Source organism: Aulostomus chinensis, chromosome 17 (genome assembly GCF_037954235.1).
Source record: "Aulostomus chinensis isolate RoL2024-O1b breed Wild chromosome 17, RoL_Achi_v1.0, whole genome shotgun sequence".
Lineage (NCBI taxonomy): Eukaryota > Metazoa > Chordata > Actinopteri > Syngnathiformes > Aulostomidae > Aulostomus > Aulostomus chinensis.
The window spans coordinates 12,745,546-12,771,013 of NC_141336.1; the positions used below are offsets into that span (position 1 = coordinate 12,745,546).

The window sequence follows — 25,468 nt, forward strand, 5'->3', positions numbered from 1 at the left end:
AAGTGCTGCAGCTGTGGAGGGCTGGTGAGGACGACGCTGGAGTGAACACACAAAAGTCACCAAGCAGAACCACAATGAACCAAAATAACTGAGACAAACTGAGAAGGGTTCTTTAGTTACAGGATCAACTTGCTGGTATGTTCATCTCCTCATGAGTTACTTGACAGGGTTTGACCACAAACGTGCACAAAGGAATGGAGCTGCAACCAAAACAGAAACAAATTTCAATAAATCAGGATGAATCATTTTATAAATTAATTTACTGACATACTCAAAGTATTCAAGTCCAGTCATTTTTATTTGGTTTCCGCCAAATCACAATAAAAGCTATCTCATACGCATCTTAGTACTTTAATTAATTAATGTGCAACATGCACATCTTGCAACAGTAGAAGGATATTTAATATTCATTCTTTTTATTATTCATCACACGAAAAACTCATGTTCCCATTTTCTTTTGTGCCTTACTGTGTGACTCAAATAGATGATATGTTGTCTCGTCACAATTTCATGAGGGAAAAATATTCAGTGGTCTGCCCATAATAGTCTTCATCACATATATTTAGATTCTGCCTTATTCATTGTAAGTGTTGCCATCATGATGAAATGGTCCCTCAGTAAACATTTCACTTTTCAGGCTGATGAGTCAACACAAGAATTAGCCATGAATACGTTCATGATACACACATTACATTGACTGAACTTTTCAGATGTTCTCACCAGGCTGCCATGGTCCCTTCTCTATTTAGTGGTTATGATATTGTCAAGTGATATGGAACTATATTGTATTGAAGTGACGGTATTGAAACATATTTGTAGAGTTGTAGACGGTCCCTTTCCTCTGGTGTCTGATCCCCTGTTTATTCTATTACAGAGTTTAAGGCTGTTACACATGTGTACGTGTAGCAATACATGTGTTGCTGCCTGTATTTGTTTTTTTTCTTCTTGCATTTGCCCACAGGATTGTTTACTTACAAGAGGAAAAACTAAATACAAACTGAATACCATTTCATTTCTGTAAAATCTGACACCCTTCTATTGTATCTCGTTTGTGCTGTGGTCTTATGTATACAGTGTCCTCTGCAGAGGAGGGCCCAACATGAGTGGGCGTGGTCAGTGACGTCATCAAGCTTCTTGCTCGGCGGTCCCCGTGTCTTCGCAACGCCAGAAATCGACTTGGAGGGAAGGGAACGTCGCCAAGAAAGTTTAAAACAGGACAAAAGAATAGAAACACCAAGCACCTGAAAAAAGCTGGTAAGACCTGTAATGTCGACATGGAGCGTCTTAAGGGAATATCGAGATGCATTGAAGTTTGTCAAATGTGAATGGCTGCTGTTGCGGCCTTCGAGTTAGCTAGCGGTGGCTAACGTTAGCTACGCTGGCCTGCTAGCAGGCCGCTGGGGTTTCGGCGCGAGGACGCAACTGCATAGATTTAGCGATCTCCAAAATGGGGGCGCGGTGCTTCACATTGCCCAGTTGATATGAGCCTGGAGCGATGTATATCCATGCTACGAAGGTTGTTGGTCAATATTCAGTTAAGAATGCTTGGAAATGGCCACAGAAGTGTTAATTTGTCAAACTTGTTTACCTACTGACTCTCCCAGTCATGCTGAGTTACGTTAGTAAGCCACTAGCTAGCTTGCTAATCTTCGCAAGGCCTCGTACTCGTCTGAGTAAGATAGCTACACATGAATTGTGTTATAAGTCTTTTATATCTATAATTAACAGGTATTCGGGTCTGGATGATGGCGTTAGAGTAGATCTGGATTAAATCTACTCTTAATGTATCAAATTTAAGAAACGAAAACATCGGCTGTTTCCAACTTTAATTTGCACTCCACAACAATTAATCTGTTGTCTTTATAGTATAGGTTTTTTTCTGGGTGAGTTGCTAGTTAAAAAAAGTTCATCGAATGAGGTAACCATCGCTGTTCCCTAGGACACATGACATTGCGATGCAATCATTCATTAAAAATGCACATTGACCTCGCACTCCAAATCCATGATTTCCACTGACGGGTGCTCCTTACATAAATGTTTAAAAGCTCGATTGAATTGACGATGTTTCACTAGTTCGTCTATATTTTCGTTAGTTGTACTGTTATTATGACAGAGATATTTATTGTTGTATACTTTGTTAAATTTTGACATCAAAAGATATTATATTCATTCTTAGATTTTTTTTTTCAACCCTTGAAATTCACATTACCTAAATGTCAGTTCTGTACTAAACTTTTGCTTGTTAATTCATTTGAAACTGACGCGATATACCACATGTGCAAAGTGCAATACTATTTTTTGTCTCTCCCTGATTATATTTTGTGTGTAGCAACAAAAAAATTTTGGCAGCTATGATAAAAATAATAAATACATAGCAATCATGATGAACAATACCAGTATATACTATTTCAGGACAGGTCAGAAACACATTGGATCTTGAGGTCGGCATGCCTAATGATGACAACATGGCTAATTTTGTTTGAAGTGTTTTTTGGCCTAAATGCTGATAACTGCACATTAAAGGAAGATTTTGTTCAGTTAGTTTTGCTTAAACATTCTAAAAATGTACAGATCATGAGATGGAAAAATGGCTTTACGTCTAAGCACCACATTAAAGCTTATTTTAATCATAAAATGCAATACATGACTATTTACCAAGTGGCCATCAGTTTGGTGAGATGGAACATAATCGTTGCAAAATGAAGAGATGTAAATCATCCATCTACGAATGGAGTCTGTAATTATTTAATGATCCGGTGCTTTTTATGATTCAGATGATAGAGCCTTTAAGAGATGTAAGTGCACGGTTTTCTAGAAATGTTCCTGGGACAATATTTTCACTGTATAGCTTTGCTAATACTGTTAGGAGCTTCAGGGGGAGTGCGTATGTTCTTGCACTTGACTCAGGGAAGACAGTTCTCCACTACCACATGAATTGGATGTGGTAGGTAAAAGCTCCGGTAGAAAAATCCGTCCTATACCAGTTGATAAATACTTTGCAGAATTCCTAGTGTTTGCACAAATACTGTTCTGCTTTTTTTGCTGCCACAAATATAATCAAATTCTGTGGGGAAAGCTGGTCTATTGTTCTAAAGTATATGTGAGGAAAAACAAGGATTGAGGTTACTAAATTGAAAACTAAATACAATCCAAGTCACAAATACCGGCTCTGCCTCATTGCCAGTTTTTTCTTTCTTAGCATCCATCCAGCAGCTGTTTGATTTTGTCTCATCTCTTTTCAGCCTCAGGAGCAGTGAAGTGTCTTCATGGCAGTTCGTCGAGGACACATTAAGTACTTGAAAGTGAGTATTTGATCCTAGCTCCAATTTTAAACAGTACTGTCATGTGATCTCATCAAACAAATTTTTATATGTCGTCAGGTATATTTTGAGTGTGGAATTTTATAGCCATAAATCGAAATCCAAGATATGACATAGCATTCTCAACTGTTTGTTTGTCTGTGCGGTGCCTCTTTCACAGTTGTGAAAATGGTACAGAAAACTTGTGATGACTGTGACACATGAAAATTTTTCAAGAGTAAGAGCGCATCACCAGAAATCAGAAAAACACTTACATGCCGGTTCCCACCAGCTTTGGCCATGTTTGCCTGTTTTATACAGGACCCTCATTCATCCTCCCAGGCAGTGCATCTTACCCAGCAGAATACACAATCACAACCCTTCTCTTGCATGAATGGACCTCTCTGTCAGGTGGCATTCTGGACTGGTTCCCTTTTCAGGCCTGATCCCACATCAGCAACCAGCAAATGTGTCCACTAGGAGACACTGCTAACATACAGAGGAAGCAGCGTTTTAAAAACAATCATGACACAACCACAATGTTTTGTATGGGCAGTACTACATAGTATATTGAAGTCATGTTGAAGCTTTTAATTTGACCACAGTCTGACTGATGATTGTGTTAATCTGGGGAAACAGGGTACTTATTAAACCTTTTTGTTTGTCCTTCATATTTCATAACATTCCACTGGTTTCATTTGAAGTTGGATAGGTCACTGCACTGAGGGATATTTGCCACTTAATTCCAGTCTCATGCTTATGTGATATAGTCTTGATTATGTGGCCTTAGAAATTCAAACCCTGCTTTTTGACATTGAACCTTTTATGACCAAAAATTTCCAGAAACTCTATAGAGGCTACATTCTACTAAATTAGGAAGTAAAGATGCACTGATTGTATTTTTCTTGGCCTATTCAGATTTTTCTGTCCATGGGACCTGCGAAGTCTAATTTTTGCTGATGGTATTTTTCTGTCCAAGAACTTAACTTGATAGAATCTAAAAACATAGAAATCAACTTTTCTTCAATGGTAACCTTTATTTTCATAATTAGAGAAATTTTTACTTTTACAGTTTACAGTTATTTTTTACAGTTAAAATTGCACAAGGTTACTGGTTTCTCTTTTTTCTTACTTAAGCAACTCCAGAAAAAAAGTGCTCTCTTACTGGAAAGAGGTACAAATACAATTCTTCTAAATATGTGCCACTGAAAATCCAGCTGTGTCTGACATACTAACTAACCATTAACTACATACTAATTTACTAATCTAACATAAGCATTGGAATGCAGCAGCAAAGGGAGGATAGGAGAGGCTGCAGGCTACTTCGTGGCTCCGAGCTCTGCCAACCAGCCTTATCCGCTTTCTCTTGGTTAGCATCCTCAAAGTAGGCAGGCTCAATGGGGAGATGGAGTTTTAAGTGTCAGTCAGTTTCTATCATTTGCATGTAGAGTAAGTGTTTTTATTGTGTGCTTTTCAGCTCTGTTTTTATGCTGAAAGCCGTCCAACTCTAGTTCCAGGCTTGTGCATCCCTATTATGAACCGCAACCTCTTGTACAATTTAAAAAAGAAGAAGAAGAAGCAGCAACAGTTGGAAAACATGTCCACTGTTGGCTTAGTGATGTTTTTATCAAATGGAAGCAATTAGAGGTGTGATGGCACAAAAATATTACAGATATGAAGGTGCGTGGCATCTGCAGCTTTTAAAATGGTAAAGTTGTGGCAGGGATCTGTAAAGAAAAAAAAGCAGAAAATCTAAAGAAATACACCGGAACTGTTTACTTGCACAAGTGATTGATAAACACTTTGTGGGGGGGCGGGGGGTATATTTGCCTGTTTTCAGTGGTAATTAGTTCGTGGTAATTATTCCACCAGCAGTCAAAACTCAATACATGGGAAGATAATTGTTTTTAATGTATTTTTTATTTTAGGTTATCTAAAATTAATAGCCAGTCATAGTCCCCTCATGACTTTCATGTGCAGTTGCTTGGACCCTGCGTGCTTACTTTGCTTTGTAATTTTTTGGCTCACCTGGCCGACCTGCAGGAGGTGTATGACATGTCGAACGGTTATGAAGACCACATGGGAGGGGAGGAGGGGAAGGACGCAAAGACCAACCTGATCGTGAACTACCTCCCTCAGAGCATGACGCAGGAGGAGCTGCGGAGCCTCTTCAGCAGCATTGGCGAGGTGGAGTCTGCCAAGCTGATTCGAGACAAAGTCGCAGGTATGCATCAGTCTAGAGCGATAACGCCTGTGACGTACCAGATCGAAGCCTAACACAAGACTTAGATGTAACAGGCAAGGAATTCATGTTGCAGACTTAGCAAAACATGTTGAACAGCCCCTGAATGTACCAGCGGTGGCACTGCTTCATGGCTTAATTAATTTAAATCTTCTTTCCTTTATGGATCACTGATTTTTTTTAAATTACTTTATTTGCACTATAGCAGCAAAAGATTTTTTTTTTATAACAGATGATTTTAGAATGTTTTTATTTTGAAAATATCCCATGTTGATTTGGATCTACTTTAGGTTTTAGCCCCAAAGACCATATTGCTTTACTCCAACTAGCCCAACCCTGGTAAACTTAAGACAGTTTCTTTGTTTGTTTGTTTAGACTAGCATGCAATGTTGAGATTTGTTTTTGTTTTTAAATATTTGTTTGCAGATTTTTTTGAACTATACAACGTTTTTTTGTTTTATTTTATTGTTTTCCTTTTTTTTTCTCTAGGCCACAGTTTAGGGTACGGATTTGTTAACTATCTTAACCCTAGTGATGCAGACAGAGCTATCAGTACACTGAATGGACTAAGGCTACAGTCCAAAACTATCAAGGTAACGTGCAATAAGGTGTTCTACAATTCTCAAACCAAAGATGTCATTTTGTCATATAACTCTCCTGTGGCTCCTGTGCTGTCCGCTAACTAGCTAGTACATGTCAGCCCGAGGAAGTGATACTGCTTTTACAGCTCACTTACTGCCCTATTTGACATGTCTAAGTTTGAGTTTTAATTTAACTTATTTCACACTTCTGAATCGACATATTTTAAGTTCTTAATGCCTAAGTTCCTTTTTTAGCAATTTTATTGTTTTTTTCTTGCTACTTTGTTTTTATCCTTTTGACTGCACAAATTTTATTTAGCACATATTGAAGACTTGATTCCTAAAAGTAGTTAGACAAGAGTTTTCTAAAAAAAAAAACACGCATTCAGGTTATTTTATTATTTAATTAAGTCCAATGTTGTATTTTTAATGTTAAGACAAATTTATTAGCTGTATTGTTAGATTATGGTAACTTATGCACCTAATATTGTGCTCTTCATAAAAAGATTTAGAAAGATCTGTACTCTGATCTGTGTTTCTCATTACCTTGTAGTCTACATGTGTCAGGAGAGTGTATTCATGCTGTTGTTGCTTCCTGTTACCAGGTGTCCTATGCACGGCCCAGCTCTGATACAATTAAAGATGCCAACCTGTATATCAGCGGCCTGCCCAAGTCCATGACCCAGAAGGATGTGGAGGACATGTTTTCTCGTTATGGTCGCATCATTAATTCCCGTGTACTTGTTGATCAGGGCACAGGTACGACAGGTGAATGACTTCCTTGCTTTTTCAAATTCACTTCAGAAACACATAAATGCATTGATTAAATGTCTCGAAACAAGAAATGCAATTTTCTTGAACTGCAGTTGTGCTGTCGGAATAGACATTCACCAGTTGCTCTTTTGTATTTAGGTGTGTCCCGCGGGGTGGCTTTTATCCGGTTTGACAAGCGGGCTGAGGCAGAAGATGCTGTCAAAAACCTGAATGGCCAAAAACCACCAGGGGCCTCCGAGCCCATCACCGTCAAGTTTGCCGCCAACCCAAACCAGGTGAAGAACACACAGATCATCTCACAACTCTACCACAACCAGTCCAGGCGCTTTGCGGGGCCCCTGCACCACCAGGCCCAGCGGTTCAGGTGAGCAAAGTCACAAACACTCCATCAGAATGACCTGTGACCTGCTGCTTTATTTTACAAAGAACAGAGGCGTAATGCTGCACCAATGTGTATTGCAGATATTTTGCAATCATGATACAATTGCCGATGTAAGAGGTAGTGTTATTTTACGCCGTGTCATATTATTTTCTCATTTTATTTGAAAAATGTCATAAAATCAAAAGGGTGTAAGTTTTGAGGGGCGCCACACTCTAGAGATTTGCTTTTAGACTGTGGAATGTGATGTCATTAAATAATCACTGAAGGTGTTTGGGTGGAGAAATATTAAATGTCTCCCCATGTATCAGGAACTTTATCCTTTCTCTGTCACAGGTTCTCCCCCATGGGTGTTGACCACATGGGCAGTATGGGAAATGTGGGCGTCCCAGGGAACTCCACCTCCGGCTGGTGCATCTTCATCTACAACCTGGGCCAAGACGCTGATGAGAGCATCCTCTGGCAAATGTTCGGCCCCTTTGGTGCCGTCACCAATGTCAAAGTGATCCGAGACTTCAACACCAACAAGTGCAAGGGCTTTGGCTTCGTTACCATGACAAACTACGAGGAGGCGGCCATGGCCATCGCCAGCCTCAATGGCTACCGACTTGGAGACAAGACACTGCAAGTGTCCTTCAAAACCAGCAAGGGCCACAAGTAGACAGAGGCGGACAATCGGGTGTAGAGAAGGGAGGGAAGTAAGCTGCACCAGAGAGCAGCAAGATTTCTGGAAAGTCCTGTTGGGTTTTAGTGTTTTCACACTTCAATAAGATGTTCACTTTTCTGCACCTTGTCCGAAAGAGTGTCTAGGAACAATTCGTTTTGGCTTTTCTTCTTTTCTTTTTTGGTTTGATATCTTCATACTCATGCTTGGGGCTTGAGGACACTTCAGTAGTAAAACATTTTAGGGAGAGGATGGAGAGGGACAACATCCTCCCGAGATACATTGTGATGTGTGTTGCATGTGTAACAGTGAGGACTAGAAGGAGGCAGGCCTGTGCTGCTTTGGCAAATAGTGAAAAACTCAGAGTAAAAATACAGCTCTGTGAAGTGAGCTCCCAAGTACCAACATTTCAGTGGACTGTGCGTGTGTGCGCACGTGCGCACACCCGTGTATTTGAGCGTTCAGTCTAAAGGTTTTTTTCTCAGACTGTGGTTTCAGAAAGCAGTACACTGTCCCGGATCTTCGTCACATGTAGAAGTAGAGGCCTTAAATTAAACCCAGTGGACACACAGACCCACAGCGCCACTCAGTGTCTCCAGTCTGTCTGAGAGCCAAGCACTTTTCACCCATCTGTTTTAGGTTGCTCTAAATATCAGTCTTTTTGATGTTAATCTAGGCGTGTTGCTCACCCTCCCATCAGATTAATTGTTCTCAATGTGACCAGTTCTGGGGGGAAGTGTTGTCTTGTTCTCCACATGTGAAATGTCTGCTGTTATATTATCAGTTGTATTTCAGAGGAGTTTAATGACTCCAGATGAGGTGGAAAATACGATGGACCAAAAGCAGGCAGAGAGTTGATTTTTGTAAACCTGGAATAGGTTGTGAACCGATTTTGATTTAGTAACCTTGCATGTTTTGTTCAGTTTTGTTGGCGGGGGGAAGAGGTACTAAGATTTATATCTGACTGAGAGCAGTGTCACTCTGCTTCAGTTGGCTGTTTTTAATTTTATTTTGTTTTCTTTTTGAGTTTTCTTTTTTTTTTTTTTGTTTTTTTTTTTGTTTTATTGAGTGCTTATCTCAAGTTTTGAGTGAAACTAATGGCCTTTTGTTAATGATTTCATTTAATATTTGCTTTGTTTTCTTTCTTTTTTGTTTTGGTTGTTTCACTTTGAACTTAAACCATTAAATTTAATTTTGTTTTGCCGAAAGTTTTGTTTGGTTTGTTTCTTTTCATATTTAGTTCAAGATTTGGTTTGAAGTTTTGTTCTATTATTTTCTTTATCATAACTAATCTGCAGTCCTGATCAAATAGGAGTAAAAACACAGACTGTTAGACGAAGCTTTTTAAAGTTGTCAGACAGATTTGGATGTTTGAAAAATTTCACACACACACCCACACACACATATATAAACAAAAATTAGCACAAAGGACCAGTGTTGGTTAAAAGATGGTGAAACTTGAAAAGCAGCACCAAAAGTTTTTAAATGGCCGGGAGCTTTCGAACCACTGGGTTCTACTTAGCAAACTGAAGCGGTGTCCTTTCCCCTTCTAGAGCAGCTGGAACTTAAACATGAGGATTGCCTGTGGATATGGGACTCCTTTGACACCCTCTGCTGTTTAGCATTTACTTTCAGATTACATTTAGTTAATCTATCATAGACCAAAAGTGTTCTGTGCCCAGCTGTGGTCCCCATTTCAAGCTCACGTCAGACACCTTTTCTAGATCCGAGCTCACTGCTTTGTTTGTTTCTTAATTGGATTTTAACCGTCGAGCTCGGGTCTCAGTGAAACTTGAATCAGGGCTGCTCATTTGGAGGACCCCCTTCTCTCATCGCTACTTTGACAAATTTTATACGCTCATCTTCTCAAAGGTGTCCCACGACTGACCCACATGTGACTGAAAGAGCTGGAAGTGGCAAAGGATTGAGTGATTTTTTTTTAGGATTTAGGCCGGCAATAATTCCCCTTCACACTTCACAACACATCTGTTTGATCAGTGTGGCCCTTCTTGAAGGAGTCGTTCGTTTCTTTGCTTCAGGTTACGGTCTTAAAGTGCTCTTTAAGTGAGTCTTTTCCATGTTAACATTGTGCAATATTGTGTGACTTGCTCAGAGCAGGTAAGAGAAGTTTCTTGGACTGTCACCCTTTTATTTTTCCTTTTTTATAATTTCCGTTTTCTACTGACATTGTCATTCATTTGTGTTTTTCAGCAGACCAGTTTGGAATGCGAGCGATTTGTTGAATTTGCAGAATAAACTGCCTTAATTTATAAGAGGAGATGGTGTATTTTACATCAGAGGAGGCACAGATATTTATTGATAATGTATTCGTTCATTCTTATGGGAGTGTTTTAATGGATGATTTGTTTTCTTGGTTTTTGAACAAGACACTAAGTTGAAGTCCATTAAATGTCTTCTAACATTTGGATCATTTAAATAAAAACAACGTGGCTTTTCAAAAGTGAAACAATGGAATGTGTCTTCAGGAGCTTCTGTATTTGCCGACAGCGGGGAAAAAAGGTGTACTATGTGTGGGTGTACTGTTACTACAAATGTTCCTTGAGAAAACATTTTATGGACATTTTCTCCACTACATCATCAGTTATAAATATATATATATGTATATATATATATATATATATATATATTACTTTTACACAGGACGTAATCAAAGGTTAAAATCCAATGTATCATGAAGACTAGGCTTATGTTTCCACCAAAGAAAAACTGATTAACTAAACTCGGCTTCAACCAGCGAAAGCAATAAAATGCAACCTCTAAATATCGAACGGCGTCATATAATTACTGCATTTTTTCTATTTTTGCACTTGTGAGTGCCTCGGTACTTTGAAGCAACATTTGGAATGCAATACTTCAGATTGAAGATCGGTCCGTGAACGTGATGAATAATAGTTGCCCTGCCGATGGTGTCGGGACATCACATGGACCAATAAGCATGAAAGAATCTGCGTGACCTGTAAATTATCAAGCTCAGTGACTTGGACTTTCTTAATTACACATGTATTCTATATTTTATTCATATCCTTAAATCTTTCATTATTTCTACTCTCATCCAATGTTGACATTTTATTGATGGATATTCAGAAAATAGTCGTAATTAATTTTTCACACTGAAAACTCAATATATTTCATTTCCGGATCAAACTGTCTTGAAAAACCTGGTGAATATTGGAATTGGTAAATAGCAATTTTCAGGTCTTGAGGAAAAAAGCCAGGATTTTGCCAGAAGAAAGCCTGCATGAAGGCTGTGTCGTCAGAACTGGCCTGGAAAAATCTGTTTATTTTATGCACATTTATGTTGAACCTTTGATAGATTTTGACATGTATTTCTCATGCGCTTTCATACGTACACCCACATTTCAGAGAATGTTTCCTCAAAAGCATAGAAATTTTTATTCTAAAAAAAAAAAAGTATGTATATATATATGTGTATATATATATATATATATATGTGTGTGTGTGTGTATATATATATATGTGTGTGTATACATATATATATATACACAATCTTTCTCTACAAACCCGTTCGAAGGCACATTCATCCGTGCGTTAGCATGAGCCCTGGCACGCTCACATGATTCTTGTCATGTGATTTTCATGAACAAGTTCCCAGCTCCTTTTATTTTGGAAATATCTCATTAATCACAACCTGATTTTACTAGAATTTTTGCCTTTGCCTTTTTCGTCGGGTCCTTCATGCTGCCTTTTTCTCATTTCATGTGACACTGAATACTGGGAAATTTAAGAAGAGTACTTCAATTTGGCATACAGTGTTGTACTTCGCTATATTGTGATAAAAACTATATTTTATTAGTATTGTATCGGGTAAAACATACTCAACGTTCGTGATGGTGTTACTAATGTCAGCGTTAGTGTTCGAGGGTTAAGGCTTGACATTATTTCCTATATATTTTTATTCGAGTGTCAGCATGACTGAGAATAGCAGTCTCAAAATTATTTCATACATAACATAGAAGGTAGTTTTTGGCCCCCCAAAAAAATCATGTAGGTCATCTCTTGTAGTTACAAACCTGTTGAAAACTCAGTCCTGCCACTATAGAAATCTTCCACTGAGAAACCACGTTTAAAAGAAAAAAAAGCTCAAAACTCGTACTTTCATGGGTCAGACACCTTCAAGGGATCGACTGATCACCTTCGTTTTCAGCGCTCTCTCCTCTCCTTGGTAGATGCGCTAAATCAGACCCCACAGCATTTTTTTCTGTGTTAGATCTAAAATATTAAAAAAAAAACACTTGTCGACTTTTGAGTGCACCAAATTGTTTTATTAAAAAAAAGAACAAAAAACAAAGTTGAGAGCACAAGTATAAAAATGATGTAGCGACTTCTGTCCGCTAGGACAATGTAAATAGGGTTAATAATGTTGCTTTAATATGTTTTCTATAAATGCCTTCACTTCAGCAATAATACAATCCTGCTTGTCCATCGCTATACTCTCTCAGTCCTGTCATCCAAACTGAGATCATATTAAGGCAACTGAAATCCTTGACTGGTGTCTAGACCTGGACGGGCCTGTGCTGAACATCTAACAACAACAACAACAACAACAAAGAAGACGCCTCTGGACAGTCGTGTGTCTATTTGAAATTTACATGCTTAATTCATTTCGGCCATCCGGTGCAATATTATCAAGTATGAAGGTTTCTGTTTCAGCATGGCACAGACACAATCCCTTTAAGTCTCTGATGTCCCCCTTTTGATGCTGACAGGTGAATCCACGTGCGTCAGGAGGGAGCTTCCCCTCCTCTCCCTGGTTGCGGTTCATCCTGTAAAGCTGTCTCAGACTTGGCAGAGGTTGTAAGAGGCCATAGGTCTCTCCAAGACGTTGTCGCCATCCACCTCAAACACGTAATCGCAGCGGTGAGCGATGAGAGGAGCATCAGACAGTGCCACGCTCTGGTTACCAACGGAGATTACGGTGTCTCTCTGTTGGGGGGGGGGGGGGGGGGGGGGAGAAGGTCGCCGACAGTTAGTGAAACTAAATCTCAGAGGTCACAGTCGGGGAACGTTTGGGTGTATTTCTACATTTAAATCACTGCAGGTTAAGGGCCTTGACCATGAAAAACAAAATTCCAGTGTGATTCGCAGTACAGTTTCCTCCATCCTGTTTTACTAAATGTGAATTTGGATAATATTTAACATAGAAGTGATGTATCTTCTATTAGGACAATTAGAATATTCTCTCTGAAAATCAGATGACGTCATTAGGTCTTAAATAACATCCGGAAACCGTGTAGGTGTTGAACGCACCGCTCCCCTCACACAAACGAAGCAAACTACCGATGATCGATGCGGTCGGAGTAATTAACACAAGAATAATATTGGGGGAAAAAACTTAAATGTGAAGGAACAAATGTCTGACACAGCAGAGCAGAAAGCTTTGCTGAAAGTTGCGACAGCTTCCGTTTTAAGTGCAGCAAATTTCTCCGATCCTCTACAGAAGCTGTACATGTCACAAGTTGTTGTTTTTTTTCTCTGGATATCGAAAAGGAAAAATCTGGTCCGAGAGAACCTGATCAGATCTATCAGTTCGGCGGTGTTGAGCACTTTGTCAGGGTGATGAAGCGTTGCCACTGTGGTTGAATATCAAGGTTCATTTTAGTGCTTAAAATGTCTCCCTTTGACATTTTTAAGCACTAAATAAGTCTTACATTTCATACAAAGTGTGTATTTTGGTCTGAAGTAGGACTTTGATAGGTCCTATCCTCTTCAGTTCTCATATTGGGGCTTGAATGAAGTTGCTGACTCAGATGTAGAGAGTTCATTACATTTGGGCCACGTCTAGTTTATGGAACAGTCTCCAGAGCTGTAAGTGCCAAAGGCGACCCAGACACCAGGCCCATATTCATCTCTATCAACAGATCCTGCATCCAGATATAGAATCTGGAAGTGAGGGAGAAGATGTTGGGGCAACGACGCTTCTGGTTTGCGTTCTTCGTTTGCGTGGCTTTGACCAATCGTGTGTTTGGGTGGCGTCCGTGATAACAGTCTGCGTTGAGCGCAAAAAAGATGGAACATGGTGGCTGAAATGCAAATTCTGTAAAATGGTTGTAGTTTGACAATTAAACAAGCCACCGTTGTGGTTTTAAACTGTTAATTGAGTTTGCACTGACTACTTTTGAAACAACATTCGTCATCTTTCAACTTCGTGCAAACGTCTGTAGTTTTGGACTGTAAACACCGAGCAGTGGACGGAACAAGGATGTCACGGACCAGATGTCTGTTGGCTATTCTGTAAACCCTCGAAACACTGGCCCTCTTTGTAAGAGTTGAGATAAAATCTGCATTGTTTCTTTAACATCAGACATCAAAGCATTCAAAATGCAGGAATTTTTTTGTAGTTGTTAGAGCCTATAAATAACTTCTCCAGTCGTACGTGTATTATGACTTATGAGGGAACGTAGTGGACTCATCCTACTTACTCGTTTGGTGCCACATCCGTTATTGGAAGTGGTGGTGTTGACGGCACCAGCAGCAGCCTTCTCAAAGTCTTTCTTACATATATGAGCCATAATCCCAGCGGCCAAGGCATCTCCGAGGACATTGATCATCGTTCGGAAGCGATCGCTGAGAATCAAACGGAGGAGGAAAAAATAACACAGCGGCCCCACAGAAAACAGTCTTGATGCCTTGTATGAAAAAAGAAATACTCACAGAACCCAGTCAATGGCAACGATTAGGGAGATGTCAGCCGGTGGTAACCCCACAGAGGTCAAGACAATCACCATGGTAACCAGACCCGCTTGAGGTATTCCAGCCGCACCGATGCTTGCTGCTGTTGCTGTTATACTGATGAGAAAAGAACCAAGATGTTAGAGGTGTCATGTTGTCATCAAGTATGAGAGTGACTGAGTGTAAATTCACCTGATAGTAACCAGCTGACCAAAGTCCAAGTCATACTCATTGACCTGAGCAATAAAGATGGCCGCCACTGCCTCGTACAGGGCTGTGCCATCCATGTTAATGGTTGCTCCCACCGGCAGCACAAAGCGAGCTATCTGCCGGTCTACTCCGCAGTTCTCCAGCAGACACTTCATTGTGATGGGTAAAGTAGCAGAGCTGTAGGGAAAGGACGGCGATGAGGGTGAGGATAGGTGACTCCGTTATCAGCCTGCTGAAGTGCTACAGTAACCAGCAAGGACAAAAACCTTCCGTCTCACCTGGATGAGGTGGCCAGTGCAATGACAAGAGCCTGCAGCAGCCCCCTGATAAAAGGGAAGGGGTTCTTGCGTGTGAAGAAGAAGTAGAAGAGCGGCAGCAAGATGAGGCCATGCACAAAGAGACCGGACAGCACGGTGATGAAGTACATGCCCAGCTTCTCTCCCAGGTGGGCGGGGTCATGCATATCCAGGATCTTCCCTGCCACCAAGAACACGATTCCGAAGGGGAAGTACCTGCACGGAAGAGAGAGGATCTGTTTGGCATCCTAGTCATGCTCATTATTGTGTGATTGCTGTTATTCACAAACATGCATGGAATCTCCATGGGGGGGGGGGGTAAATTTTAAAGTGTAATTGCATAATCGCATTTAAATTGTCCCCATACGTGTGCGTTATTAAAGAAACAAACTTGAAATACGTAATTTCATTCTTAGACCCTGCTGTGTGCCGGCCTCATCAAATTCAAATCTGAATATTAAAATGCAATACAAACAGAATACGTTTTTCCAAGTATTACTGTGGTCCCGTTTTTAAAAAATTATGCAATTTTCTAACAAATGCAAGCAAATGAAATTTCAAAACCAGTGTTCAACATTACATCTGCAAAGGTACAACCTGCCAAAAACTACTTCTGTGGAATGCCGTCACCATAGGAAGCAACGTAAGAAGAACACATCACATAGCACAGGTGTAATGTTTCGGTTTCCAAATGAAGGCGTTGCTCCGTCCACGTTCTACCCCGGCCACATGTAATCTCACGAAAGCCTCCTTGCTTCACTTACACTTGTGTAATCCAAGAGTCGTCCTCCTGCTGTAATCAGCTCCCATCAGACGGAGGGAGGACACCTCAGATGCCGCTGAGCTGCTGTGTGAGGTGTATTTTTAGCGATAATCTGGCTGCGCTCTGTCTTTCTTAGGATGTTTGTGCGTAACAGGGTTTTTTTTTGAAAGTGTGTTTGTGTGAGGCCTCACCACATCGCTGCGTTAATGATCTTCATGACGCACTCGTTGATGCACTGGCACACATTGACCAGCGGTGCTCCACGTTCTCCCATCTTCCCCAGCAGCAGACCTGAGAACGTACAGCACATCGCACACGCGTGTTAACATCAGGTACCCCTCATAAGAGGTTTATTAGTTAGACCTCGTGACTTTATTTGCTTAAAGCAATAAAATTATACACCCAGGCTTTATGGATCAGATTTAAGCAGAAGAATGATCGTCCCTTTTCACAGCGGCCCCTTTGACATACAGCAGCTTAAATTCATGTGAAGGGCCTGTTGGTTACCACGTCAGCTGTTAAAAATATTGATGGAAAGTTCATGAACCGAAGTGAAATTTTTAGATACTTGCTTTTTTGGGGGGGATTAAATTTGTTTTAAAAAAAATCAGATGAAGGACGTCCGGGTTGTTCGCAAATCCACCGCCCCCCCCAAAAAAAGACACATTTCCCCTCTGGATTCGACTACAAACATTAATCATGTTGGGGCTCCTCAGTATTATTTGGTTAAAACCTGTAAACTGGGAACCAGTAGACTAATGCCTAACTGTACTGGGTGGTTGTGAATATTTCTAAATTGTGGACAGGACATGACATGTACATAAATATAACCCGTCTACTAAAATAGGCTTGATAAGCATAGGCTGAAGCGTTAGATGTTCCATATCTGTATAGAATTAATAAAGAGAATAATTTTTGATTGCTTTGATTGAAGCCCAAACATTAAAGGTTTTCTTTCCGGGGTTCTCTTTCCAACTCTGGGTATCACTTCTTGTGAAGTTAGTAAAGAGGGTAAACTGGAGGGTAAACAGGGTAATCGGTCACTTAAGAAACTGATAATGAAAATATGTCGGTGGAAAAACAAAATTGGAAGGACTTTGACGTGGACAGTTGTCCCGTAAGCGGCAGCCATGCTGCTGTTTTGTTTTTTGTTTTTGTTTTCAGATCCAATAACCGTGGTCCTCCTCTGCAATTTAAACCCAAGCCTATCAGTTCATAGGACCCAGGTTGTAAAGAAACATAACTTTTCATTATTACCACCGTTTTCACATTTTTATCGGCCCAATTTCGCATTTCCTGATGATCTGAATTTCTCACCCATGGTGGCAGAGAAGATGACGATCCCCAAGACGTTCATGCCTTTGCTGGTGCTGGGGACGATCTTGTACTTGATGTCAGGTGCAGGGGTGATCTCCAGGAAGACCGGGTGGCCGAGCTGAGGGTTGTGGTAGTCGGGCATGACGTATACATAGTTAACCTGTGACTCTTTAACATTGGAGTTCTGCACAATAGGCAACAGGTCTGTTCGGTACTGGAAAGGACAAAGGACAGAGGAGGATTAATATGAGATTAAATACTGAATTTATCCATCGTGAGATTCTTGATTTTGTTGACTCACCTGTTGAAAGGTTGCTTCAATTAGATTTGAAGGGATCATGTTCCTGTAAAGGAGAAAAAATAAAAATTGTATTGTGGTTCAATACCTCTATAACTCAGCTTATGGCCGTAAGAGTTGTTTTCCAAAGCAGAAAAATAGCAAATTAGGCAATTTGGTGTTTGTATTTTCATGTATTTTAATGAGTGTATATGTGCATGTTTGTGTATGAGTGAAACAGTGCATGCATGTGTGTGTGTGTGTATGTGTGTGTGTGTGTGTGTGTGTGTGTGTATGAACTGTGGGGTGGTTGTGGGTTTGGGGGAATGTTCTTATTTGTCTATGTAAAGCACTTTGAGTTACATGTACGTATGAAAAGCGCTTTATAAATCAATTTTGATTGAAGTCAAAAGCTGATCATTTTGAAAATGCTTTATCATGGGAGTTCCTTCTCTTTGAGCTCATGAGTTAATTGTGGCATTGCCTCGGAGCTAAGTTAAGCTAGTTTTCTCTTGATAACAGCTTAATCTTCTCATTATCTCTCGAAAGCAAAAAAAGGATGTTTCCTCAAAATAAGTAGTTACGAGACAAGTAACTTGTTATTTCATGAAAACAGCCAATCATTTTCTCAAGATGGAAAATTAGCTTAATTATCATGCGATAGCTGCATGAGCTTTTTGTAGCTAATTAGCAAGTTAGCATTGTGGCTAACTAAATTTTACTACCTAGCCATCAGTGCTGTTACTGAGAGTTGAAATACTGAAGTCTTGAGCGTCATTTAATTTAGTTTAAATGGGTTATGAGGTTTTTTGCTACTCCTATGTATTCTAATGACAGATATAGAGGAGCTTCTCAGGGGGCGACTATATTTGTGGGAATTATTTACTGTAAACTTTCTAGTCGCATGAACGCAACACTAAATTCTCAAGTAACATTTTAACACAGGAACTGAAAGGAAACACACCCTGCCGAAACAGTACATCACCCATTATAGGCCTCGACATGTTCACATGGTGGAGGGTAGCAACATCATCAGGTATTACGTCAGTGATACTGTACCCAGCCTGCAAACCTGTCAAACACGTAAGAGGCCTGAGATGTAAACCTGACCTTTGGCTCACACACATGTTGATCACAGCTCTCTCAATAATCTGATTGCAGAGGAGGGGAATTAGTGGATCTCTGACATGAATGACCTCGCGGTAAGCCAGGCCACAAACACAGCAGACTGCTGGCTCTGTTTCACACAGCGTAACACTTCACAAGGAGCTTCTGAGAAAGGGCAAGATTACAATTAAGTCCCTATTCTTAGCTGACCTTCTACCGCAGGAGTGACGCTGCAACAATTTCTCAAATTTCCTTCGCTTGTTTTTTTCTCAGTGGCAATTTAAGAACTTAACTTAAAACTTCCAACGCTAAGATCTATGGCACTCATCTATGTGAGGTTTATTTCATTTGATCAGATGTTATAATCGATTCAAACATAGTGCCGTTTTGTTTGGTTTATCGTAATGCAGATTTCACTTTTCATGAGACTTGTCTCCATGGGATTTCATGATGTTTGACTGAACTTTATAGCGAAAGCTATTATGTCAGCACCCAGGATCAAGCTGATCCCTTAATGGCTTTCTGATTAGGCAGCTTCCTGTGTCTGGTGAAGCAGAAGGACTTGACAAGGTCTGGACTGGATTTAATGGGCCTGCAACTGGTTTTCCTCAGGTGTTAGAGGGTCTTACATAGCAAATCCGCATCTTAGAAATCACAGCTAATGAGATGGAGTGGAGTTTCTTTAAAAGCTCATTCCATGGTACAACTGGCCTTTAGTTAGAGAAGTGTGGGTGGAAAATACTTACTGTTGAATCAAAGAACAGACATTAGGTTTTAGAAAAAAAAAAACGTGGACCGGTTCCTCAAAGTGCCACTTAAGACTGAAGAGTCCTGAATTCTTTAAATTCACTCCTACATTTAAACTTGGGTGTAAGAGCCAGTTATCGCGTTGTTTTCTTTTTTAAAGCAAAGAATCAGTCTCTCTTATTTAAGACAGGTATTTCGGAAGTGTTTGATGGTGTCATTATTGGAACATTATCTCACCACTGATTTTATGCAGCGATGCATTTTCAGCTGAAATTAAAGTAGTGATGATGAAAGTTTACATTTTGTTTGTGGTACCACAAATGGCCTGGGTTGAGCCATGATCCAAGGATACTAAATGATTCCGTCCTGAAGCATCCGTCTGAAAGACACTTGGTGATGTCAGGGTGTCATGGAAACCTGGTCCAGGAGATCTGTTCATCATTGAAATATCTGATGATGTCATCCATAGACTTTTCTTGTCGTAGGTTTCACCTGTGCTTGTTTGTCGTGATTCCGTCTGGAATGTGAAGACTTTTCAGACTGTAGCTACACATCATCTCGAGTTTGTTTTTTTTTTACGCATTTTCTATTCCAGTTTGCGTCATCATCGACTCATTAATTCAGATCTTTGTGTTTGTCTTTTGGATCACTTCCTGTTTTACTTCCTCCTTCTAATTTTCTTTTGAATCCATCTTGACTAAGAGATCATGAAATTGTGTCTCTAACAGACGGGTGTTTTATATATTTACCCTCCAATGTGTATGCCGTGATGTATTCCCTTGTTCGTTGTATGCGAACTTTTCAGTGTGGCATTTATCTGAGAATATTCCCTAAATCGGGAAATCGGTCGCCGATTGGTTCGTACCTTTGTCATCATCCAGAATCTCATTTGAATCCTAGCAAAATGTCATGAATCTGAAAAGAGACACTTCAGACTTCAGTCCTACACTTCGCCTGAAATGGGACTGAAAAGTTTGATGTCTGCCAATCCAGTTGTAGCAGTGTCCTTTTAAGTAATTCTCATAGAGACAGGCACTTGACTTGACTTGGTTGTGTGCCGTTTTCTTCTTCCTCAAGCGCAATAAAATACAGAGCGACGCAGAAACAAATTTATTCCCAAATTATATCACCATATAGGAGGAACTTTATGAGTGATGTGGAAGTGATTGTTTCCATCTGTGCGTTCATTTTCAGCTCTTCCATCGTCAAAAGTATGTAAAACTTTGATGTGCGTTTTGTTCATTGACGAGTTGTTTGAACTCTATCCATATATACAGTATCTATACATATCAATATATCTATGGATATCTATGTCTTTATATCTATTTTAAATTAAAGTTGCTTTTTATTGATAAACTTATGAAACACATATATTTTATCATCATCTGGTGCCCCCCCGGATTTTTGGTGAAAGACACTTCTCATAAAGCAGAAACGCTGCATCGACGCGGTCACCAAGGCCACCTCTCTATTCGGCCATTGCTTTTGTTTGATACTTAAAGTATATATTTCTCATCATACTTGTACTCTTGATGTAGCACTTGTGATGGCATCTTTTTGAACAGCCATGATACATAAGTGATACGTTGTATATGCTAGCTAGCCCATTTATGGTAAAATACACCTATGCTCAATCATGAGGAATTTCTGCGTAGCGTCCTTAATTCATATCTTAACCAGGCTTACGCATGTAGAAGTTTTTGGACGTAGAATATGGATGTCTTGCTGAAATCCAGCATGCGTTTTTGTATTTATCTTTGTCACAGTCATTTTGGGATACTTCTTCATGTAAATTCGCCTTTATTGGCTTAATTTTTTCATTGAAAAATACAGATGCTATGCTCAGGATCTTCTTTAGTTCTTTATTACTTAGTTCGTTTGGTAGTTTGCTGGTTTGTTTTTCATTTCTCCCCCTGGTACTGGATCTTGTGTGTGATGGTTCACCTGATGAGGTCCAGCAGAGCATCAGCGGAGGTCATCACAGGTCCTGAACTTGAGTGGTGGCCCTCTTTCTCTGAGCCGGTTCCGGGGTGAATGATGAGCACCAGCACGATGCCAACGATGACAGCGATGAAGGTGGTCCACAGGTAGTAGGTGATGGTCAGGACTCCCAGCCGACCACTCGCCTTAGTGTCCATGGCCGAGAGACCAGACATGAGACTGGAGAAGAAACCAAGAAGTGTAAGATCATTAACAGGAAAATCTCGTTTTCATTTTGTTTCAGATTATTTCGTTTTCAGGTCCTCTTGATTGATTATTGATTTAAACGCAAGTATTAGATGGATGTCATTATGTAAGTGTAACTGAACTGGTTTAACATAAATAAACCAGTCTCATCCCTCAGAGATGGAGGTTTTGGTGGGTTTTTTTTTTTGCTTGTTTTGTTTTTTTGAGGCAGCTCCCACATTTTTGTAGCAGGTTTTCTGATGTTAAACAAAGAGGAAGAGACTTGATGAAGGGGAGGGAATAACCTGCAACGACTGTCCTTGTCTGCTTGCAGCTTTAACGTTTGCTAAATAATCCATCAGGACATCCACCAATTCTCATGCGTACAAAATACACATTTTAGTTAAATTGTGTGAAACACAGCATGTAGAAAAGACCTTTCACTGGCTTCACCTCGGGACGTTTTATTGAAACCGTTACATCGATGCTGGAGCCATGGAGCCATCAGTAACTTACAAAGAATTTATATAAAAAGACAGAGGCTTTAATTCTTTAAATATACTAATGATGTGATGACTAATTTCATAAGTTTACTGCCAAAATAATGTGTATTCAGTGGCTGACTACACTCATTAGTAACCCAACTGCTTATAACTGTACAGCTGCTAATAATCCTGTCTTGGTTTGGGATGTTTAGAGAGGTAATCCTTCATTGATATATTAGAGCGATGTATTTCTTATTGACTGGGGGGGTTCCAACAGGTTTTAGTGGGATGTACTGGACCTGTAGCTCAAGCAGGTGAGGCTGTTCCATACCTGGAGGTGATGAGAGGCAGAATCAGCATCTTTAACATCCTCATCAGCAGCTCTCCAGGGAAGGAGAAGTAGATCTTGGCCTGTGTGAGACAGAAACAAAAGGGATTCCTCACTTTATAAATCAGACGGATGGTCCTCCAGTTTATTTACTTCACATACGTAGGTGTTAAAATCCTCCTCAGAGCTGCTAAATTGCTCGGTTATAAGCATTAATGCATCATCTAATTGCATGAGTTATACGGGACTTTAACCCAGAAGACATTATAGAACACCTCTGTTTTCAGGTCGCCGTACTTTAGAGCACTCATTTGCGACAACTTTTTACTCTTACGCCTTCTTTTAAACAGAAATATCAGTTCTTTCACCCTTACATTGCAGAAAAGGCTCCGTACTTTCACGTCAGAAAACAAAAATGACTCAAAAGATGCGATAAGTGAAGCAGTCAAGTTTTAAGGGAGCAGATAACTTGTTGACTCTCAAGCGTCAGTGGCATTAATGCTGGTCCGCTTGCCAAAAGGCATAAAGGAAGAAGTCGCCTTAAGTGTTAAGAAGCTTGAAGAACACACCCACCATATTCCCTCATGAGAAAAAAATAGAACCCTTAGAGGGGAAGGAGCTTTATTGCTTTTGTGGTGTTTAAAAAAAAAAATCAAAAACAGAACTGTTTTGAAAAAAAAAAAGAGAGCTTTGTACTTTCTAAAAAGCCTGCACTTTTACTCGTGGGAATGGCTCGACTCAGTGCTTTTACCAAAGTCTTCTCTTACGCAAGTACACACCAAGGTGGGACAACATCATCCGTCGTACTGAATCTGGATCAGAAGTTGAAGCAATTGTACCTCAACCGAAGTTCTGCCATCCCACCGTCAAAGTCCATTCTCAGCTTTTTAACGTGGTAACAGACAGACGGACGGACGGATGGACTGACTGACCCCAGTGATCACATTAGCTACTCGGCAAAAGTAATTAAGAACATTAATTATAGGCCTGTGTTTACCTGCCGTGACATGTCGAACTCTGCTGTCGGACAACAAGGTTACCGCTACCCAGTATTCACAGCAGGAGGTATGAATTAAATGAATACACAAACCACTTCGAGGGAATACTACAGTAAAATCTCAGAGGAAATACTTTTGAACAGAAATGGAAACATTGCAGGACTACAGTGTATCTTCAACATTCGACAAAAACAATGAGCTATCACACAGAATGAATATATAATGAATATATAAATTTGAAGCTCTTTTTAATCACACAAATTCAGAGCATTGCAGAGGAATACTCATACAAGCGACTTCTGAGCACAATACAATACACACCACATGTTATCTTCAGACACGGTCCCATTAGGAAACTGGTACTACATTAAACTACACTCCGTGTGAGGGGACAGAATCATTTATTCGGAGTCGTGTTTATGTGTGTATTTTATTCGGGGGTTTGGCTGATCTGTTTTTAAAGAGTTGCCTGCTTCATCTACGGTGAAAATTACACAAATGATGCCAGACTGCGAAATTTGGACTGTAATTTTTTTTTTTAAAAGGGAAAAAAAAAGTTTCAAACCTGGAAGAGAGCATGTTAGACGTTTCTCTGTTGGTTCATGTCTCAAAGCAGCACCTACATGCAAGCATGTATGTGATCTAAGATGAAAGTATTGACTGGAGTTGACAGTTTTCCCTACCGCACTTAATTTTCTGCCCTTATTCGCTTTCATGTGTTATGTTACTGCCAAGAAGAATTTTTAAAACAAAAAAAGTTACTTTTTGAATGCCTCCATACCTGAGTTGACAGGTTGAGTGTCCTGAGGAGAAATCCAAGCACACAGCCCGTCACTACAGCAAAGACTGACAGCGTCAGCAGGCCATTCCTCTTGCAATAATCCTTCACATATCTGCCGATTTTCCCCATAAACAATTTCTTGAACCCCTCCATCATGATTCAGGCTCAGTCCGAATCCCAGCAGACCCACCCTCCCCCCTGAGTGACAACAGGGGTCCGAATCGTCTAGCTCGTGAAGTAGATCGAAATGAACTCCACAAGATCCAAGGAGGAGGAGGAGGAGCAGGACGTGGGGGGGACGAGAAGGACAGCCAGTGAGTCTGAAGCAAATGTCACACGGAGAAGCTCATCAAGTCTGAGAGAGGAAGTGTTCACTTACTAATTCCCGGTAAAGCATTCACAAAAAGGATTATCCCTATCCCATGCTAACAGGGGATCCTTCACCGCCACTCAGACTCAGCGCAGCTCAAGACAAGACATCAGCACTGATTCCATTCATACCTCATTATGAGATATCACGACTCCCCCGTGGCCTTCCATTCATAAAACCGCGCCTATGAACTCTCGTGTGAACTTCTGCCGGCATGTGTGTGTCTTACATGCGTCAAATCTTTTGGGTAGATTATTGACTGATTGTCTTTATTTCGAACATGTAGACAATAAAATTAAGAAAACAAGCAAACAGCGTAATACAAGCAAAGAACAGAACAATACAAAAGGAAATAATGTTTCTCATGTTCAAAAGGGGGTAGGAAGAAGTACAAACTTATCCAGACCGACCCCTGGACACAAATATATATATTATTTGAGGCTGAGCTACATATATTATATCAATAGAAGAAAAAAAGCTAGTATAGATAGATATTATAAAAATAAACAATATGTATATACACACACACTGCCTCTAATTTAGCAAGGTTCTTCTAGATTATTGTACCTTGTCAAGATGATGTTTTAATATTTGTTCTCAAACTGTCTTAAGTTTTGGCTTTCCTTTGTGTCCACACCAAACCTATTCCACAATTTGACACCATAAATGGAGGTACGGAGGCTCTTTCTGGTTGTGGGGATGCGGCAAACCTTTAAAGTTTAATTGTCCCCTGAACTTATAAACCCCTTCCCTATCAAAGAACATTTCTTGTACATCATTAGGAAACAATTTATTCCTTGCTTTAAACATCATTTGTGCAGTTTTAAATTCTGCTAAGTCAAGAAACTTCAGAGTTTTAGACTGTATAAATAACTTTGTGTGTTGTTGAGCGTGAACGTCATGGATTATCCTGATGGCTCGCTATTGAAGAACGCACAACGGTTGTGAAGAGCTTTTGTATGCAGTTCCCCAG

The 25,468-nt window shown here is 40.1% G+C and overlaps 3 protein-coding genes across 8 annotated transcripts in view; 1 reads left to right on the forward strand and 2 right to left on the reverse strand.

The window, feature by feature from the left end:
• Positions 1-25,468, reverse strand: part of LOC147246340 (immunoglobulin lambda-1 light chain-like) — a 41,609-nt gene that overhangs the window by 12,443 nt on the left and 3,698 nt on the right. The gene's annotated exons all lie outside the window — the stretch shown is intronic.
• On the forward strand, positions 1,121-10,490 carry elavl1a (ELAV like RNA binding protein 1a). Of its 6 annotated transcripts, XM_086182201.1 has the most exons (8): positions 1,173-1,254; positions 3,243-3,302; positions 4,437-4,473; positions 5,343-5,523; positions 6,031-6,134; positions 6,728-6,890; positions 7,035-7,260; positions 7,612-10,489. In XM_086182201.1, exons 4-8 carry the CDS (start codon positions 5,355-5,357, stop codon positions 7,934-7,936), a joined length of 987 nt encoding a protein of 328 aa, XP_086038327.1. In that variant the 5' UTR covers positions 1,173-1,254; positions 3,243-3,302; positions 4,437-4,473; positions 5,343-5,354; the 3' UTR covers positions 7,937-10,489. The 6 variants fall into 6 exon arrangements, with proteins under 6 accessions (XP_086038324.1, XP_086038326.1, XP_086038322.1 ...); XM_086182198.1 differs by lacking the exon at positions 4,437-4,473 and having other exon boundaries at positions 1,121-1,254; positions 5,322-5,523; positions 6,728-6,881; positions 7,612-10,490; XM_086182200.1 differs by lacking the exon at positions 4,437-4,473 and having other exon boundaries at positions 1,121-1,254; positions 6,728-6,881; positions 7,612-10,490.
• Positions 12,250-24,459, reverse strand: slc1a8b (solute carrier family 1 member 8b). The gene is made up of 11 exons (XM_086182194.1): positions 24,126-24,459; positions 22,350-22,429; positions 21,312-21,527; positions 17,538-17,580; positions 17,237-17,450; positions 16,111-16,210; positions 15,139-15,372; positions 14,843-15,037; positions 14,633-14,767; positions 14,401-14,545; positions 12,250-12,904 (listed from the first exon to the last, which is right to left on the reverse strand). The coding sequence occupies exons 1-11, from the start codon at positions 24,279-24,281 to the stop codon at positions 12,758-12,760; spliced, it is 1,665 nt and encodes a 554-aa protein (XP_086038320.1). The 5' UTR covers positions 24,282-24,459; the 3' UTR covers positions 12,250-12,757.